General features: G+C 39.5%; 1 protein-coding gene across 2 annotated transcripts in view; it reads left to right on the top strand.

Moving 5' to 3' along the window:
- The first annotated feature begins 748 nt into the window (after positions 1-748).
- Positions 749-18676, top strand: part of LOC128688934 (abasic site processing protein HMCES) — a 50726-nt gene continuing 32798 nt past the window's right edge. Inside the window, exons 1-5 of one of the 2 annotated variants that reach the window (XM_053776996.1) lie at positions 749-903; positions 2261-2425; positions 2980-3085; positions 6407-6507; positions 11556-11652. In XM_053776996.1, coding sequence (XP_053632971.1) covers positions 884-903; positions 2261-2425; positions 2980-3085; positions 6407-6507; positions 11556-11652 — 489 coding nt within the window. In that variant the 5' untranslated portion in view covers positions 749-883. The remainder of the gene's footprint in view (positions 904-2260; positions 2426-2979; positions 3086-6406; positions 6508-11555; positions 11653-18676) is intronic. The other variant, XM_053776995.2, reaches the window with a different exon arrangement.

The following is an 18676-nucleotide window of genomic DNA, read 5'->3' as shown; positions in this document are numbered from 1 at the left end:
CTTCTCCATATGGTGACCCGGCTATCCTCTGCCTGTGCATCAAGCTTTATAAGTGTAATACAGAGGCATGAGGACCGAGGATTTTATACTGGTGCCAGTGTAAGAAATGAGATGCAGTAACTGAAGACATGGGCACAAGTGAACGGGGCCCACTAGTGGAAGCAAGTCAGGCCCATAAGATGGGCCAGAGATTTAGCAACGAGTTAAAGATTATGTGGAGAGATGCATCAGTTGAAGATGTGGTCCCAATGGAAATAAGTCACTTTGACTTTTTGGGTTAGTCCAGGTAATCTACACATGCTGCTATGTATGATAATTCATATAACTGTATTCATGTGTACCTATAGCTGAATAAACTTAGTGTGTGGAGAGGAGCAACGTGCAATGTGAACAGACTGACTGATGTTGTAGTGGCCAGGCTTAGGCTTGGTTACAAGTACTTCTGGCAGTTTGGGAGACACACAGATGATGATCAAACTAAATGTAAATTATGTGATCAGGCATATGGTCACTGTTTTGAACACTATGTGCTTAATTGTCTACTTATTGAGGAATACAGAGATAGACAGTATAATAACCTATGTGACATGTCAAGATATCTTATTAATGAAAATAAGATACCAGATATACTTAGATACGTGAACTGTAGATATAAATTCATATGTACACCTGATAACCCTTTTGGAGCCTAGTTCCTAGGCCTTTTGTGTATCCATATGCTCTTGCACTACCGTCCACAGGATGGATATAAGGTGCACAATACATTAGCCACTTCGGTGGCAAAATATAATCTAATCTAAAGAGGAGGAGGAGGAGGGAGGGTCCATGACGGCTCCAGCTGTAGTAACCTTTAGAAACACAGCAACAATCACTTGACTTCAAAATGTGTGGGAGAACAGCTTGGTAAGTCTTCCAGTAAATTCCAAATGAAATGTTAGTGATTCGTAAATCTAAACTAAAAATAAGGACCTACACGACACAGTGCTTCAAATGAGTTATCATTAGACATAATGAACGAGTTTTATAATGTAAACTCAACAAGTATGAAGGTCATGGGTAACACGTCGGGAAATTCTTGTCATTACTGTACATAAATATAACTAACAGTATTCCAATCTTGTCAGCACAATTTAATATTTATGCATTGTATTCCGGACGTGGAATAACATGTACGTATAAATAATAATGTACATATCTATAAAATAAAATATCAAAGGAATGGGAGCCTATGAGGTGATCTGTTTAATTAGGTTAAAACCAAATAAATTTGACAAATCTATTTGCTCTACACTTTATTCTAAGTCAATATGCAGCACTTTTTTATTACTTGAAATCACACATTAATGTAGTTGGATACATTAGGAAAAAAGTATCTGGAGAAAATGAGGGGACCCTATATTGTGACTGCCACATAATGTATCATTATTTAGGAGTGGTAGCTACCCATCCCTCTCCTTGGATCAAAGCTGACTGCAATTGAGACTCTTATTCCCCAGGTGCTGTGTGACCTTTACTATTTTATAGCTTTCCTTTGAATGTAATGGGGTATCTATTGGGACCCCAATGGAAATAAGTCACTGGCTACTTTTCAAATGAACAGTTTGTTTAAGGCTATTTATGTGGCAGCTGAGTAGAGACTGGTTTATATGCTTGGCAGCAGTAATCTATAAAAATGTATATTTAGCCACAAATAAGTAGATTTAAAAATAAATGAATGCAGCACATCCAGCACTGCAAATCAGTATGTTTATGTTTCAGCATTTGGTTGCCCATCATGCATTGTGTCCTGTAGCTTGATTGCTAGCGCACTCAGCTCTCGCACACCGAGGTCCGGGGGTCAATTCCTGGTACGGGTGAAAACATTAGGATGTGTTTCCTTAAGACACCTGCTGTCCATGTTCACCTATTAGTAACATAGGTACCTGGGTGTTAGTTGACTGGTATGGATCACATCCTAGGGACATAATTCATCTAATTTGCCCGAAATGCTCTGCATAACAAGGAGATTTCTGTATAGTATTTTATTGATGTCAGCTAGGCCTGTATACCTTGTACTTGTAGAAATAAATATTATTATTATCATTATGTTTGTTTGTTAATGTATGTGGAAGTAGGAGTACAGCTCAGTGATCAGAGAAAATAAGAGAGCAGGGGGAGAATGAGCCTCAGTGCTCCTTGCCCTGGATGACTCATAAGGATTTAGTGTTTCTGGTAAATATGTATAATAATGATAAAAATAATTATAATTATCCATTTTCAGCACTCTAGCACCAGATGAGATTTGCAAGGCATGCAGTGTACTGACAGTTACTGAAGATGGGAAGAAATGTTACAAGCCCCTTCAGTGGAAGGAGCACCCAGGAAATTATTCTTATGCGCCATCATACAACATGGCTCCATCACGCATTACTCCTGTGATAATAAGGTATCATTAATTAATGGTCTCTTTCACCTTTCGTCCTACTTTACTAATCTCTTCATTGAAAATAATATAAATGTTCTACATATCTTATTAGATTACCGTAATGTTGGCCAGTGTTGTAATTAAGAAGGCAGCATCCTATCATTTAATATGCTATGTGCTAAAATTTTATTGCTTAAAAGTTATTTACATACACAACATAGCTAGTATTCAAATTCAAGTTTTGTTACTAATATGTTGCTATACAAAACACTTTAACTAATGACATTTCTTCATTTTATACCTCTCAATAGGGGTTGGGTGCCTTGATGCCAGCAAATGGTTCTTTTTCCAATTAATTGGAGCTACTCTTCCCTGTCTGAGAACAAAATTGATTACATCTGTGCTTTATAACCCCTGCAGGTTTAATTCTTCTTCGTAATTATGGTACTAATCTTCATTCAGTATTTACAGTCATATATTACACAGCCCTTCCCTAATAATACATACAGTACAGCATATTTTTATGTTATCTAAGAAACTAGCATAATGTTTAAGAATAAAATTTAAATCCTCAGTGAACACCATGTGCAAGGTACAAAAAGGGATTCAGATGATGAAACAGTTCCTCCACAGCGTATTATACAGCCTATGATGTGGGGACTTATTCCACCATTCTATAAGGTAATAAATTGGCTTAATAGTTATATAATGCTGTTACTGATATTCAATGCTTAATTATTATCTAAATCAGATTAAATTGATTTCTAGTGTGTTATCTTGTGTGTTCTAATTCTTGCATAATTTTGTACATACTATATAGTGAAGCCTCAAAATTAGTGCCTCAGATTATTGGTCTATATTTAAAAGTCCCACTCCAAGTCATCTACATTTAATATATGTGATGAATGGTTTGAAAAACCGACAAGTTGAAGATTGAGACACTTATGCAGCATATGGGAATCTTTATTCAGGAAACGTTTCGCCACACAGTGGCTTCATCAGTCCAATACAAGATTGATGGACTGAACACATCGACTCCAGGTTGAGGGACTGATTACCTCACACTCCTCCTCTCCTTACGCCTTCCTCTTTGTATTGGACTGATGAAGCCACTGTGTGGCGAAACGTTTCCTGAATAAAGATTCCCATATGCTGCATAAGTGTCTCAATCTTCTACATTTGATATATACTGTGCTCTATATACATATAGACATTTGAAATGGTGTGAAGTATTTTTGCCAGTCTGAACTTCATTATTAATCATTTTCTGTACAATTTTAGCCCCCATTTCTTAGTACAGGTTGGCCATCACTAATCCGGCAATCAGTAATCCAGTTCCATCAGTAATGCAGCACTAATTTCAGCTAGCATAATTTCAAATTTCCGGCGTCACCACACCAACCTGCTGCTATTGTTTGATGGCTCTACTTGCTGCATAAGTCATTCAGATTTCTTTTTCTCCATTTATTGTTATAACCTGCTCACTTTTAGCCCTAGCCATGGTTCCAATGAATAAAAGAAATGCTTCTCATTGTGTAAAGCACATACACCGTACATTGTCCATAAAAGATAAGGTGGCTTTCAAGCCACTATAGGTTGCCATGAGCTCAGCTCACTTAGATAAGCTGTGACCAGTAAATTTGGGCCTACATATGAAAGAATAGGTCTATGTGGTAAGTGTGCACTATATAAAAAAATCCTGCAGCACACAGTGCATAATGAGGAAAAAAATGGCGACTGTGCTTTTAGTGTAAAATATCAACTTTGCAGTGTACTTTCATATGGTTTGTATGGTTGTATACTCTCGTTTTCTTGGTTTCATTTGATTGAATGGAAGATTTATTACAGAAATAGATGTAATTTTTGATTGGTTTCACACCGGAATGTACAGTGGAACCCCGAGTTTCGGCCATAATTCATTCCAGAAGGCTGTTTGAGTGCCGTTACTGAACGAATTTGTTCCCATGAGGAATGACATAAATTAAATTAGTCTGTTTCAGACCCCCAAAAATACGCTTAAAAAAGCACTTATAATAATACACTTACATAATTGTTTGAGTTAGGAGCTGTGCGAGACTCGGGGTACCACTGTACCTCAAATTGAGCTCAAAGTAGAGGAAATGTTTGATTTTTGCCGATATTTAAGAGTAAACAAATGATGTCATCATCCAATACGTGTCCAACTGGCTGGTCTAATACACAGTCACGAATGGGTTGACATTATTTATACAATTATTACAATAATTCAGTAGTGTGCATAACAGTAAATCTTCTATTTTTTTGTGTGAAAAAAATTCAAAATGGAAAGCATGTGTAATATAAGAGGGGCCTGGAGAATTGAGTGATGAACAGAGAAAATGTTATTTTAGTGCTAGGAATGTCTGCATTGTTTATTCTGGACCCTATTTTGAAATTGGCATCTCTTGAAACTTGTATGAAATTGACCAAATTACCGATTTCTGACCACTTTATTGGATAGTTGAGATAGGTAAATGGGCAGTTTCCTGTACTTAAATCGACAAAACGAATACTAGCGAAATAGCTACGAGTTTAATAAACTGGAACAATGGAATGGGTCAAAAATAGGGTAAATAGTGGGTAAAATTGTCGATGTTTAAATATGGCCATTGGGTTAAGTGTTTTCTAACCTAACCACTTTGTAATCCGGCAAAATCACTAATCCGGCACCCTACACATCCTGATGATGCTTAATTAATAATGATCAACCTGTAGTAGGTTACTAGACAGAAATCACACTGGGAGGCACTACTGTCTTTGTGTGAAATAGAAATCTGCTAAATGTTTTACAATCTGACAGGATTGCTACTTTTCTCTTTGTCTCATAAACACAGATGACCGGCAGATCTTACAACTAGAGTATTATTAACATTTAGTATAAATGTATTTGCAAATATGCATGTTTATATGTTTGTGAATATACACTCATCTGAATTTTCTTCTGAATTTCTTAATAGTTCTTTTCCTTGCAATATTTCCTTTCCAGTTTCACAGGAAGTGTTGTTAGAATTCTTCCTTCTTAATCAGTGTGCATTGTAGGAAACTGTTAAAATGCTGGGAGCAAGGTGTTAAGAATCCCCTTCTGTATCACTTACTAAAATGATAAAAAAGAAACTTTAAAGTTGGGCTGTTGAAATGTGTGTGGCTGTAATATGGATGATGAAAAAAAAACTAAATTGAGCGGGAGAATTTTAGCGGGGAAGAATAAATGGGATTAAATTTTGGTGTGATTTGTAAGAACTAGAGCTCAAGAACAAGCAGCATTAATATAAATTAATTATAAACTGTGGAAGGGGGTATAATTGTTTAGCTTCAAGAATTATGTGGATTAGGATAAAGGTGGGATGTGGGTAATAATATGTAAGCATTTATGCACCTTATAGGTAGTAGGTTGGTAGACAGCAACCACCCAGGGAGGTACTACCGTCCTGCCAAGTGAGTGTAAAACGAAAGCCTGTAATTGTTTTACATGATGGTAGGATTGCTGGTGTCCCTTTTTCTGTCTCATAAACATGCAAGATTTCAGGTACATCTTGCTACTTCTACTTACACTTAGGTCACACTACATACATGTACAAGCATATTTATACACACCCCTCTGGGTTTTCTTCTATTTTCTTTCTAGTTCTTATTCTTGTTTATTTCCTCTTATCTCCATGGGGAAGTGGAACAGAATTCTTCCTCCGTAAGCTATGCGTGTTGTAAGAGGCGACTAAAATGCCGGGAGCAAGGGGCTAGTAACCTCTTCTCCTGTATATATTACTAAATGTAAAAGGAGAAACTTTCGTTTTTCCTCTTGGGCCACCCCCGCCTTGGTGGGATACGGCCGGTGTGTTGAAAGAAAGAAAGAAGATTTTTGCACCTAGAGAAGACAGGAGAGAGATATGGTGACTTATAGAGGTGTTAAGCACATGTTCTGAAGAGTAATTGGAAGATTTTTTTTTTTAATCACTAAATATTTTTCATAAATTGTTATGCTTACAGGGTTCTGCTCCTACTGGTCATGGCTTGAAAACTTCCAACTGTAGATTTGAAAATATAGAAGAAAAGAAAACTTTCAAACCATCCCTTGTTAAAGGACAAAGGTAAGCTTTCTTTTATAGTTATATAATGCAGTACGTACATAATTTTTTCAAAGAGATCATTCATACCTTTAAATTCTCTATAGGTATTGTGATATGGCAAGTTAGAGAGTAGAAGAGATGGTATGAGCATGAATGTTATACAAGAAAAAGAAGTGTGAGCTGGGTGTCTTCATTAAGAGAACCTGTAGAATAATATGGGAAACACTGATGGGAAATAATGTAATAAATTTGTTACACTGTAATAAAGTAAGAAGAATCCTGTCAAGTACTCCTTAGCCTTTTGTATTAATTATCCCTCGTACACTGTTAGATGATCTTAGATATTGTGGAAAGTCTTTGCCACTTTCTTCTTATCTTTACATTTGCCATACATCATATGAATCTTCATGCATCCTTCAATTTCGAGATTTAAACAAACCTCAAGAAACTACAGAGATGAGTAATAATCAGCCTGATGTCATTGGAGTAAAGAGGAAATTTCCAAAAATTTGTGAAAATGATGACAGTTCTTGACTGACTGCATGGTGGTGATTTATGAGTTATTACAGTAGAAGCCCCAATAATGTGTCCAAGCAACACCTTTTTACTATCAAACAGCTGAATTTTTGCACCAAATTGTGTATTAAATGGAAAGAAGAATATACAGTACACCAAAAATTTTGGAAAAAATTTGGTGTGCCATGGGATCATTCCCCTCTGTGTGGCAGTTAGCCTCCTGGTACAAACAATGTTTTTTCAGGAGGCCTAAATTTGCTCTTGGTGTTGACAATCTTTTGTGCATCCAATTCATCATTTGTATGCATCCCATACCCCTACTAAAGCATGTGAGAAATCTGTTGTCAATCTTTTCATGAGCCCAAAAGTATACAGGCATACCAGACGACCACTGAATTGTCACGTAAAAAATTGTATTTGATAAAAATGCAGCTCAAATGAAGCTAAAAATAAAGTAAAATATATAAAGTAAACTTTCTTATAGCATGATTTTACATAGTACAATTTAGTTACATGATTGAAAAAGTGCTTCCAAAAACTGGTAACACAGAAACCTTGATATTACAATACATGATGTAAAGCATTAAACTATATGCAAAATTTGAGTACTATATGCCATAGTACATTAGTCCTTCCATTCTACTGACAACCCAAGTCACCTATAGTTGCATTCTGGAAGTGAATTGCATTCACTCAATATATTTGCCTATTTGTGGTTGCAGTGGTTTACTCTCAGACCCTTGCCCAGCCTCTTAACTTGCCACTCTTTAGATTTACTCTGTCTTAGCCTTGTGGACCCTATCGTACCTACTCTTAAAACTATGTATTGAGCCTGCCTCGCTCACTGTTTATCAAACTATTTTGTATATTTTCCTCCCTCTGTCTGGTCTCTCAGTATTAACCCTAATACTCAAGAGACATACTAGTGAAGCTAGATGTGCTAAGAAAAAGAATAAGCATGAATCTGCAACTTCATTGAAGAAAAGGGACATGTTAAATACAGTATTCTTAGAGGGTGCATGTGATGGAAATTCTCCAAGTTTAGTATGAATAAAGCCATTTGCATAATTAGAAAGGAAGAGGGAAAAAATAAGAACATTCTCACTAATTAGTACAATTTACTACCTGCTCAAAAGAATGTCAGAAGCCATTACAGTAAAATAAGACAGAAAAATTATTGAATGTGTGGATTGAAGAAAAAAAAAACAAAGAATCGGCCCCACTTAGTGATTAGATAATACGTAAAGCAAGAAAAATCTTTCTTATGAAACTGTGAGAGGAGGGTGAGCCTTCACAGTATATGCTTAGTGCAGGATGGTTTGAAAATTTTAAAAAGTGCAAACATCTCATTAATGCCATAAAGATTTCTGGTCAGCTCTATAAATTACTGCAGGGTAGAGCATACCAGACTCACATTACAGAATATTTAACACTCCAATACAGTCATCAGTTACTGATATCTCTGTAACCACATTAAAACAAGAATGACAGCCATCAACCTCAGCCCAATAGGGCCTCATCAACCATTTCCACACACTTTCATGCCAACAAGTAATGACAGCTAAAATGTTAATTATTACAATATTAAGAAAAGATAAATAAAGGTAGATGGCGAGAATATTTTGAGGAACTTTTAAATGTTGAGGAAGAAAGGGAGGTGGTAATTTCATGCACTGGTCAGGGAGGTATACCATCTTTTAGGAGTGAAGAAGAGCAGAATGTAAGTGTGGGGGAGGTACGTGAGGCATTACATAGAATGAAAGGGGGTAAAGCAGCTGGAACTGATGGGATCATGACAGAAATGTTAAAAGCAGGGGGGGATATAGTGTTGGAGTGGTTGGTACTTTTTTTTAATAAATGTATGAAAGAGGGGAAGGTACCTAGGGATTGGCGGAGAGCATGTCTAGTCCCTTTATATAAAGGGAAAGGGGACAAAAGAGATTGTAAAAATTATAGAGGAATAAGTTTATTGAGCATACCAGGAAAAGTGTATGGTAGGGTTATAATTGAAAGAATTAGAGGTAAGACAGAATGTAGGATTGCAGATGAGCAAGGAGGTTTCAGAGTGGGTAGGGGATGTGTAGATCAAGTGTTTACATTGAAGCATATATGTGAACAGTATTTAGATAAAGGTAGGGAAGTTTTTATTGCATTTATGGATTTAGAAAAGGCATATGATAGAGTGGATAGGGGAGCAATGTGGCAGATGTTGCAAGTATATGGAATAGGTGGTAAGTTACTAAATGCTGTAAAGAGTTTTTATGAGGATAGTGAGGCTCAGGTTAGCGTGTGTAGAAGAGAGGGAGACTACTTCCCGGTAAAAGTAGGTCTTAGACAGGGATGTGTAATGTCACCATGGTTGTTTAATATATTTATAGATGGGGTTGTAAAAGAAGTAAATGCTAGGGTGTTCGGGAGAGGGGTGGGATTAAATTATGGGGAATCAAATTCAAAATGGGAATTAACACAGTTACTTTTTGCTGATGATACTGTGCGTATGGGAGATTCTAAAGAAAAATTGCAAAGGTTAGTGGATGAGTTTGGGAATGTGTGTAAAGGTAGAAAGTTGAAAGTGAACATAGAAAAGAGTAAGGTGATGAGGGTATCAAATGATTTAGATAAAGAAAAATTGGATATCAAATTGGGGAGGAGGAGTATGGAAGAAGTAAATGTTTTCAGATACTTGGGAGTTGACGTGTCGGCGGATGGATTTATGAAGGATGAGGTTAATCATAGAATTGATGAGGGAAAAAAGGTGAGTGGTGCACTGAGGTATATGTGGAGTCAAAAAACGTTATCTATGGAGGCAAAGAAGGGAATGTATGAAAGTATAGTAGTACCAACACTCTTATATGGGTGTGAAGCTTAGGTGGTAAATGCAGCAGTGAGGAGACGGTTGGAGGCAGTGGAGATGTCCTGTCTAAGGGCAATGTGTGGTGTAAATATTATGCAGAAAATTCGGAGTGTGGAAATTAGGAAAAGGTGTGGAGTTAATAAAAGTATTAGTCAGAGGGCAGAAGAGGGGTTGTTGAGGTGGTTTGGTCATTTAGAGAGAATGGATCAAAGTAGAATGACATGGAAAGCATATAAATCTATAGGGGAAGGAAGGCGAGGTAGGGGTCTTCCTCGAAAGGGTTGGAGAGAGGGGGTAAAGGAGGTTTTGTGGGCAAGGGGCTTGGACTTCCAGCAAGCGTGCGTGAGCGTGTTAGATAGGAGTGAATGGAGACGAATGGTACTTGGGACCTGACGATCTGTTGGAGTGTGAGCAGGGTAATATTTAGTGAAGGGATTCAGGGAAACCGGTTATTTTCATATAGTCGGACTTGAGTCCTGGAAATGGGAAGTACAATGCCTGCACTTTAAAGGAGGGGTTTGGGATATTGGCAGTTTGGAGGGATATGTTGTGTATCTTTATACGTATATGCTTCTAAACTGTTGTATTCTGAGCACCTCTGCAAAAACAGTGATTATGTGTGAGTGTGGTGAAAGTGTTGAATGATGAAAGCATTTTCCTTTTTGGGGATTTTCTTTCTTTTTTGGGTCACCCTGCCTCGGTGGGAGACGGCCAACTTGTTGAAAAAAAAAAAAATTAAGAAAAATAGTGTTTTGTAAACTTGGTGTCCAGAATATAACCCTATTTTTCCCATATGTTCTCTATTTTTTTTTTATTAACACATCAGCTGTTTCCCCCCAAGGTAGCCTCACTATCCTTGTAAAAACTCCTCACTGCTTTCAATAACTTACCTCCTATTCCATACATTTGCAACATCTGCCACATTGTCCCCCTATCCACCCTGTCATATCCCTTTTCCAAATCCATAAATGCCACAAAAACCTCTTTACCCTTATCTAAATACTGTTCACCTATATGTTTCACTGTAAACACTTGGTCTACACACCCCTACCCTTCCTAAAGCCTCATTGTTCACCTGCTATCCTACTCTCCATCTTACTCTTAATTCTCTCAATAATAACTCTACCATACACTTTACCAGGTATGCTCGACAGTCTTATTCCCATGGGGAAGTGGAACAGAATTCTTCCTCCGTAAGCGATGCATGTCGTAAGAGGTGACTAAAAAGCCAGGAGCATGGGGCTAGTAACCCCTTCTCCTGTATACACTAAAGTTATGAAGAGAAACTTTTGTTTTTCCTTTTGGGCTACCCTGCCTCAGTGGGATACAGCTGGTTTGTTGAAAGAAGATATATATATGTATAAATAATTTTAAAATGCATCTGAATTAGAAGGTATAATGATACTGACAGTATGGATGACAGGACTGGTATGTGTCATGTATTGTGCTCCGTGTCTGTACTATAAATAGAATGTTAAGTTTTATACAGCAAGATATTTTAAGTCTCTCAACTTAAACCTACTGGCTTTGAATCATCAACTTTGAACATTATAATGTCACCTAGTTAAGTAATGATTTATTTCCAATATTGTTTTTATTTTCTTATTATTATTGTTTTATTATTATTACTGTGAATTAGCAAGTGTTAAATGTAAGTTTCTATTTGGGCAAGGAAAACTAATGTATAGCAATGTTACAGGTGTGTTGTTTTGTGTGATGGCTTCTATGAGTGGCAGACCAGTAAAGGGGGGAAAAACAAGCAGCCTTATTTTGTATATACACCACAACCTAAAGGGGTAAGGAAATAATACTTCACTGACCTTTTCAGGGCCCCTTTGCAGGAAGGCAGCATCATTGTGAGAGAATGTAAATGGCTCTAATTTGAAACTTATACAAATTTATTTCTTTTTTTGCAGTTTACAGGTAATGTAGTTTATATGTAATAGAATATTATTAGGTACATAGGTACAGGAGAGAGCCACTAGCATGTGGTGCATTTAGGGCCAACTGTGGTTGCTAAAAGAGAAAAAAAGCCTGTGTCTAATTTCACTTAGGCCACCAGTTGTTTGTTTGAAGTCAGTATTTCTACGAAGTTCATGAATCCTTCATCTTGCAATTAAATTCAGTTTTCTAGTATGGAGTAGTTTAAAAGCTCTGAGCCAATATCACACCAGATTACTGAAAGGCTCGTAGGGCTGAGCAGTTGCTTTGTTCATCTAATTTTGCAATATGTAATATTCTTTGGAACTTCATGAGATTGCAGATGTTAACCTTTTGAAACTTAAGCTAATATATATGAGTAATTCAAAGAGAATTCAAATCGAGAGAGACTTCATCATCTTTTCAAAACCTCTTTATGTTGTTTTATGTATTCTAAGAAGGCAACAATGAAAATGCATATCTTCCTAAAAGATATATGGCAAGAAGCAGTTGTAATACCCTTAAGACATTTACAAAGGAATCTAGTAGCAAGTTCAATAAACTCTTCATTTAGAGGGGGCATCATTTCCCCTTAACTGATAAACATTGTTTTATCTGAATCTCACCCAAAATGTGATATAAGATTGTTTACCTAACTTACTGATTCAACATCTTTTTTGTATTTGCAACATGTTTGCTATTTTCCACCATGTTAGGATGACCTAGAAAAGGAAATACATTCACCGCCACTCATTCTCTAGCTGTCTTTCTAGAAGTGCATGGATGTCACAGTTGAAATCACCCACCAAACTACAACATCCCAGTTCTTCCTTCAGAGTTCAGGCACTTATTCCCATCTCTAGAACTAATGTCAAGTTAATTGGTTCTATTACATCTCTTCATAGATGTTACCATGCTTTAAATACAACAGCATGTCAAATCCCAAAAATCTATTTATCTTTAACCCTTAAACTGTCCAAACGTAGATCAAAGTTCACTTGCCCAGCACTCTGAATATTTTGAATTTTTTTTTTTTTTAAATTAAAGAGGCAATTTCTGTGTGTAATAAGACCAAAAAAAAAAATTTAGGACCAGTACTTACCGAGATAAAAGACCGCGAAGTTGGTGCTGGATGCTCACCTGATGGCAACATGAAGTCGTGTTGCTTGCAGAAGTGTTGCCGATATACCCTTTTTTCTTGTTTTTATTTTAATTTATATAATTTTTATGTTCTGAAAATTACAATTTATAGTAGTTCTTGTGATTTCATAGCCAATCTTTGTTCTGACACTAATATTAGGTACTGAAAGAGTACTCAAATACATACATAAGAACATAAGAATGTAGGAACACTGCAGAAGGCCTACTGGCCCATACGAGGCAGGTCCTTATCAAAACGACATCTACCTAAAGCTACTCAAGAAATAACTCCCGTACCCCTTGACACCAATCAAACCCAGCCCCTCCCACTCATATATTTGTCCAGTCTCTTCTTAAAGCTACCCAAGGTCCTAACCTCTATCAGCCCACTGGGAAGACTGTTCCACGCATCTACAACTCTGTTAGAAAACCAGTACTTACCTATGTCCTTTCTAAATCTAAATTTATCCAACTTAAATCCATTATTCCTGGTTCTTACCTGGTTCGACACCCTCAGTACTTTATTAATGTCTCCCTTGTTTATGCCCGTCATCCACTTATACACCTCAATGATATCTCCCCTCATTCTACTGTGGTCACAAATACACTGACAGGTGAACATTTTCACCTGCCTTGGTCACCTACTATTGCCTAGAAATATATACAAAGTACTTATAAGTCCCAGCAATGTTTTAGACATGCTGGAATATATATGAAACTCCTTGAAGCATCTTGTAAGACAAGTGTCACTCCACTGCTGATAGTGCAGCAATGGACACGTGACACTTGATGATTGTGCACTGCCTTACCTGTTTGTTTTCACTGTTACATATAAACATGTCTATCTGTTGTCTGTTTGTCTCTCTGTCTCTGCTTATCTGTTTGCCTGTGTGTCTGTCTTCCTGTCTCTGCTTTCTCTGTCTCCTTGTCTCTCTTTCTGTCTCAGAACCAACAGGTATTACACACAATGCAGAGTCATCACGTCTGATTCCTGAACAAGTGAAAATGTGTATTACTTGCCAGTCATGCTTATTATGCCTTATATCTACAAGCACAATATAGCACGTCATCTGGATTTTTTGGGTTATCCTAGGTAATTTACACTGCATAATTATTTATGTGTATCTGTGAGATAGATACAGAGATGCAGAGACAGGCAGAGATAGATACAGATGGAGACAGAGGCAGCCAAAGTCAGCCAGCCACCCGACCAGCCGGCCAGCCAACCACCCGGCCAGCCAACCACCCGGCCAGCCGGCTAGCCAACCACCCGGCCAGCCAGCCAGCCAACTACCCGGTCAGCCGGCCAGCCAACCACCCACCCAGCCAACCACCCACCCAGCCAACCACCTGGCCAGCCAACCACCCGGCCAGCCGGCTAGCCAACCACCCGGCCAGCCAGCCAGCCAACTACCCGGTCAGCCGGCCAGCCAACCACCCACCCAGCCAGCCGGCCAGCCAACCACCTGGCCAGCCGGCCAGCCAACCACCCGGCCAGCCAACCACCTGGCCAGCCAACCACCTGGCCAGCCAACCACCCGGCCAGCCAACCACCTGGCCAGCCAACCACCCGGCCAGCCAACCACCCGGCCAGCCAGCCACCCGGCCAGCCAGCCAACCAGCCACCCGGCCTGCCAAACACGTATTACATGTTCCAGAATTTTCTCTTTACTTGGGATATAGGTTATAGGACATTCTGGCAGGATGATACTACCAGTGGTATCAAAATTGAAAGATGTTGCACATGGGTTATTATTGAGGTTTTTGATATTTCCTCAACTACTTGTGGCCACATCCATCTCAAAGCCACTAAACTCGGAGTCAAACATCACTTTCCTCTTAAAAAGGGAGAGTTAATACAATATGACATCAGTGAATCCCTGGTGTTTGCCATGCTCTTTGCTCTAGCTGGCACTCAGTTGACCTGGTGCTCCCACAAGGTACTAAGTTGTCCCAGATTTTTTTAATACTGTGCACACCAAGTGTTAAGACCCATTCTATACTGACCAGACATCTCAGGCCAATTATCCCAAATTTGGAGGCAGGAAAAATAAAACGTTGATCTACATTTGGAGTGCTAACGGTACTAACGTAGATCTGCATTTGGATAGTTTAAGGGTTAATCTGGGAATGCACACACACACATTCACCCACAGACAGTGGAACCTCAGTACTCATACAGCTCCGTACTCAAACAGTTTGGTATTTGAACGCTTTGTTCAATAGACAGATTGCTCGGTAGTCAACTGTTTGCTCAACACTCGACCAAACAAACACGACCTGCCAGAACTTCGCTGTAAACTATTTCGTATTTCTTTGCATTTGTATAAGTAAGTCACCACAGGGTCTAAAAGGGTTAGTGATAACAGCCAACCATAAAGAAAATTGGTCGGGAAAAATTTGTTCTGTACTCAAACAGATCGGCACTTGAACTGCCTTCTGAAACCAATTAAGTTTGAGTGCCAAAGTTCCACTGTACACCCGCCCACCCATCCCCTCACCCTCACACTTATCTGCTAGACACTCTAACCCCCCCCCCCCCTTTTTTTTTTTTTTTTTTTTTTTTACAAGCTATTTACAGGTTAAGGATTCCTAACTTTATTGGCAAGCTAAGAGCTGTTACCTACATCAGCTCATTTGAAAGCATTTTTATTGTTATGAGACATACAAGTAGGAACAGGATGAAGTTGGAGCCATGTGTGGGCCAGCATTTTCATTTGATCAACTGACTTTATCTCATTGACATCATTATGCTGTACGAATGTGTTAGATACTCGAGTCATCCTGGGTATGTATGATCTCAGATGGAGTGATGTTCTGGAGAAGGGTACAGCCAGAGTGAAGTTGCTGCTTTCTGCCCGTCTTGTGGCATAAAAGCTTGTTTCACGCTGTCCTCGAAGTGGATCCAAGTGTGGTATTTTGACAATATTGGCCTTGTACATAACAATAAGGCCACCCACATCCCTCCTATGTTGAAGGCTCTGCTGAAATGACAGATCTATCCAGGATGGGTCCAGGCGAGAGATGAGACGTCTTGCTCTGTTCTCTACTCTGTCAAGCAGTCGCAGATGAGAGGGGGGGGGGCAGGCAAACCAAGAAAGTGGAGCATACTCAAGGTGTGAGCGTACTTGTGCCTCGTACAGGATCTTGCAACCCCTACTGTCAAGCAGATGCGAGATACGGCGAAGTGCTGTAAGCTTCCTGGCTGCCTTGTTTGCAAGATTTACAACATGGTTCTTCATGGTTAGTTTGGAGTCAAATTTCACCCCAAGGATATCAACTTCTTCTCCAGGTGCCAACACCCTCCCATTCATCCTTACTACTGCACCAGCATTACCATCATGGTGCCTAGAGATGATCATCATTTGCGTTTTCTCAGGTGCAAATGTTACTTGCCATCTATTTCCCCAAGCTGATATAGCTCTCAGCTGGTGATTGATGTAGCTTAGAGCAGCTGGCATTTCTTCTCTTGGATAAGTGAATGTCAGTGTACAGTCGTCTGCATATGCATGTGATTCTGGGATGAGATGAAGAAGGTCGTTGAAGTAGACATTCCATAACAATGGACCCAGCACGCTTCCTTGTGGAACACTTGCCCCAATAGGATGTCTTGCTGATTCCGTTCCATTGAGAACTACACTTAGAGATCTACCATGAAGGTAATCACTGAGGAGACATAGCGTAGAGCCTGCAATTCCCAGTGCTTGAAGTTTTGCTAAGAGGCCCTGGTGCCACACCCGGTCGAAAGCGCCAGCAATGTCCAGTGCTACCACACAGCTGACTTTGGATTCATCCAGTGACTGGTGCCACTTAGTGGAGAGGTTTAACAACAGATCAGCAGCAGAGTAACCTTTCCTGAAGCCATATTGACGATCACAAAGTAGTGAGTGGTAGTCAAAAAACTATGTCATTTGTCTTGAGATTATTGTCTCAAGGATCTTACCAGTGATTGACAGGAGTGACACTGATCTGTAGTTGCTGATTTCTGCTCTGCTCTTCTTTTTGTGAACAGGGACTACATTTGCCTCTTTCCATAGAGAGGTCCATTTACACTGTACTAGGCAGTGCTGAAAGATGCGAGTTAGAGGTGCTGCTAGCTGGTCTGCACATCATCTCAACAATCTTGGACTCAACTTGTCTGGGCCCACAGCCTTTTCTTGGTCAAGCGATTTAAGAAGGAAATGCACCTCCTCCTGCCTTATTGTCACCACTGACAGTTTTGACACAGTTCTTGCAGCTATCCAAGGAGGGTCCCTTGCTGGATCAGGAACTTGTATTTTGGTAGCAAAGTGTTCAGCAAAGAGGTCCGCCTTCTCTTGACTACTAGTAGAGGTGGTCCCATCCTGTCGATTTAGAGGTGGAATAAGTTCATCAGGCAGATAACCTTGTCTGTCCTTGGCCAGGGACCACCAGGTTTTGGAGCCTACCCTACCTGATGCTAGCTTTCTTTTAGTGTCCACCTCCCATTTAGCAATGGCCCACTTTTGAACATCTCCCATATGCCTACAGGCTTGCGTGTGCAAGTTCCTGTTATAGGTGGTAGGATGTCTCTTATACCTTCGCCATGCTTTGTACTTAGCAGTAGTAGCCTCTCTACAACGAAAGCCAAACCAAGGCTGATCTGTAGGCTTCGTCACATATTGCCGGTGAGGAATGTGTTCTTGTTGTAGATTAAGGATGTGTCCAGTAAAGGCTTTCACTTGGTTGTCAACATCCCCTTGGAGAAGAGCATTCCAATCAGTGGTGGCGAGCTCAGAGCAAAGGGCTGGCCAATTACCTCTTTCCCATAGCCAGGTTGTGCGTGTGGACTCCTCACCTCGCCTGGAACATTCCCTCTTCCCTAAATATACAGTGGACCCCCGACATTCGATGGCATCAACATTCGATAAATCCGACATTGGATGCATTTTAACGCAAAAATTTCGCCTCGACATTCAGTGGAAAACCCGACATTCGATACGATTCGTACGAGATGTGTCCACGTGGGGCCTGAACTGCCCCATGTGTGCCAGTGTTTACAAGCCAGCCAGTGTGCACACATCTAAGGATACATTCGGTACATTCCATATTATCACTGTTTTTGGTGCTTGTTTCTGCAAAATATGTAACCATGGGCCCCAAGAAAGCTTCTAGTGCCAACCCTTCGAGAAAAAAGGTGCTAATGACTATTGAAATGAAGAAAGAGATAATTGCAAAGTACGAAAGTGGAGTGCGTGTGTCGGAGCTGGCCAGGTTGTATAGTAAACCCCAATCAACCATCTCTACTATAGTGAGCAGGAAAATGGCAATCAAGGAAGCTGTTGTTGCAAAAGGTGCAACTTTGTTTTCAAAACAGAGATCGCTAGTGTTAGAAGATGTTAAGAGACTGTTATTGGTGTGGATAAATGAAAAACAGATAGCAGGAGATAGCATCTCTCAAGCGATCATTTGTGAAAAGGCTAGGCAGTTGCATGATGATTTGGTAAACAAATTGCCTGCAACTAGTGGTGATGTGAGTGAATTTAAGGCCAGCAAAGGTTGGTTTGAAAGATTTAAGAATCGTAGTGGCATACACAGTGTGGTAAGATATGGTGAGGCTGCCACTTTAGACCAAAAAGCGGCTGAAAAATATGTGCATGAATTCAAGGAGTACATAGAGGCTGAAGGATTGAAACCTGAACAAGTGTTTAATTGTGACAAAACAGGCCTGTCTTGGAAGAAAATGCCAAGCAGGACCTACATTACTCAGGAGGAAAAGGCACTCCCAGGACATAAGCCTAT

The sequence above is a fragment of the Cherax quadricarinatus genome, chromosome 16 (genome assembly GCF_038502225.1).
Source record: "Cherax quadricarinatus isolate ZL_2023a chromosome 16, ASM3850222v1, whole genome shotgun sequence".
In the NCBI taxonomy this organism is placed as follows: Eukaryota; Metazoa; Arthropoda; class Malacostraca; order Decapoda; family Parastacidae; genus Cherax; species Cherax quadricarinatus.
This window is presented reverse-complemented; position numbering and strand designations above follow the sequence as displayed.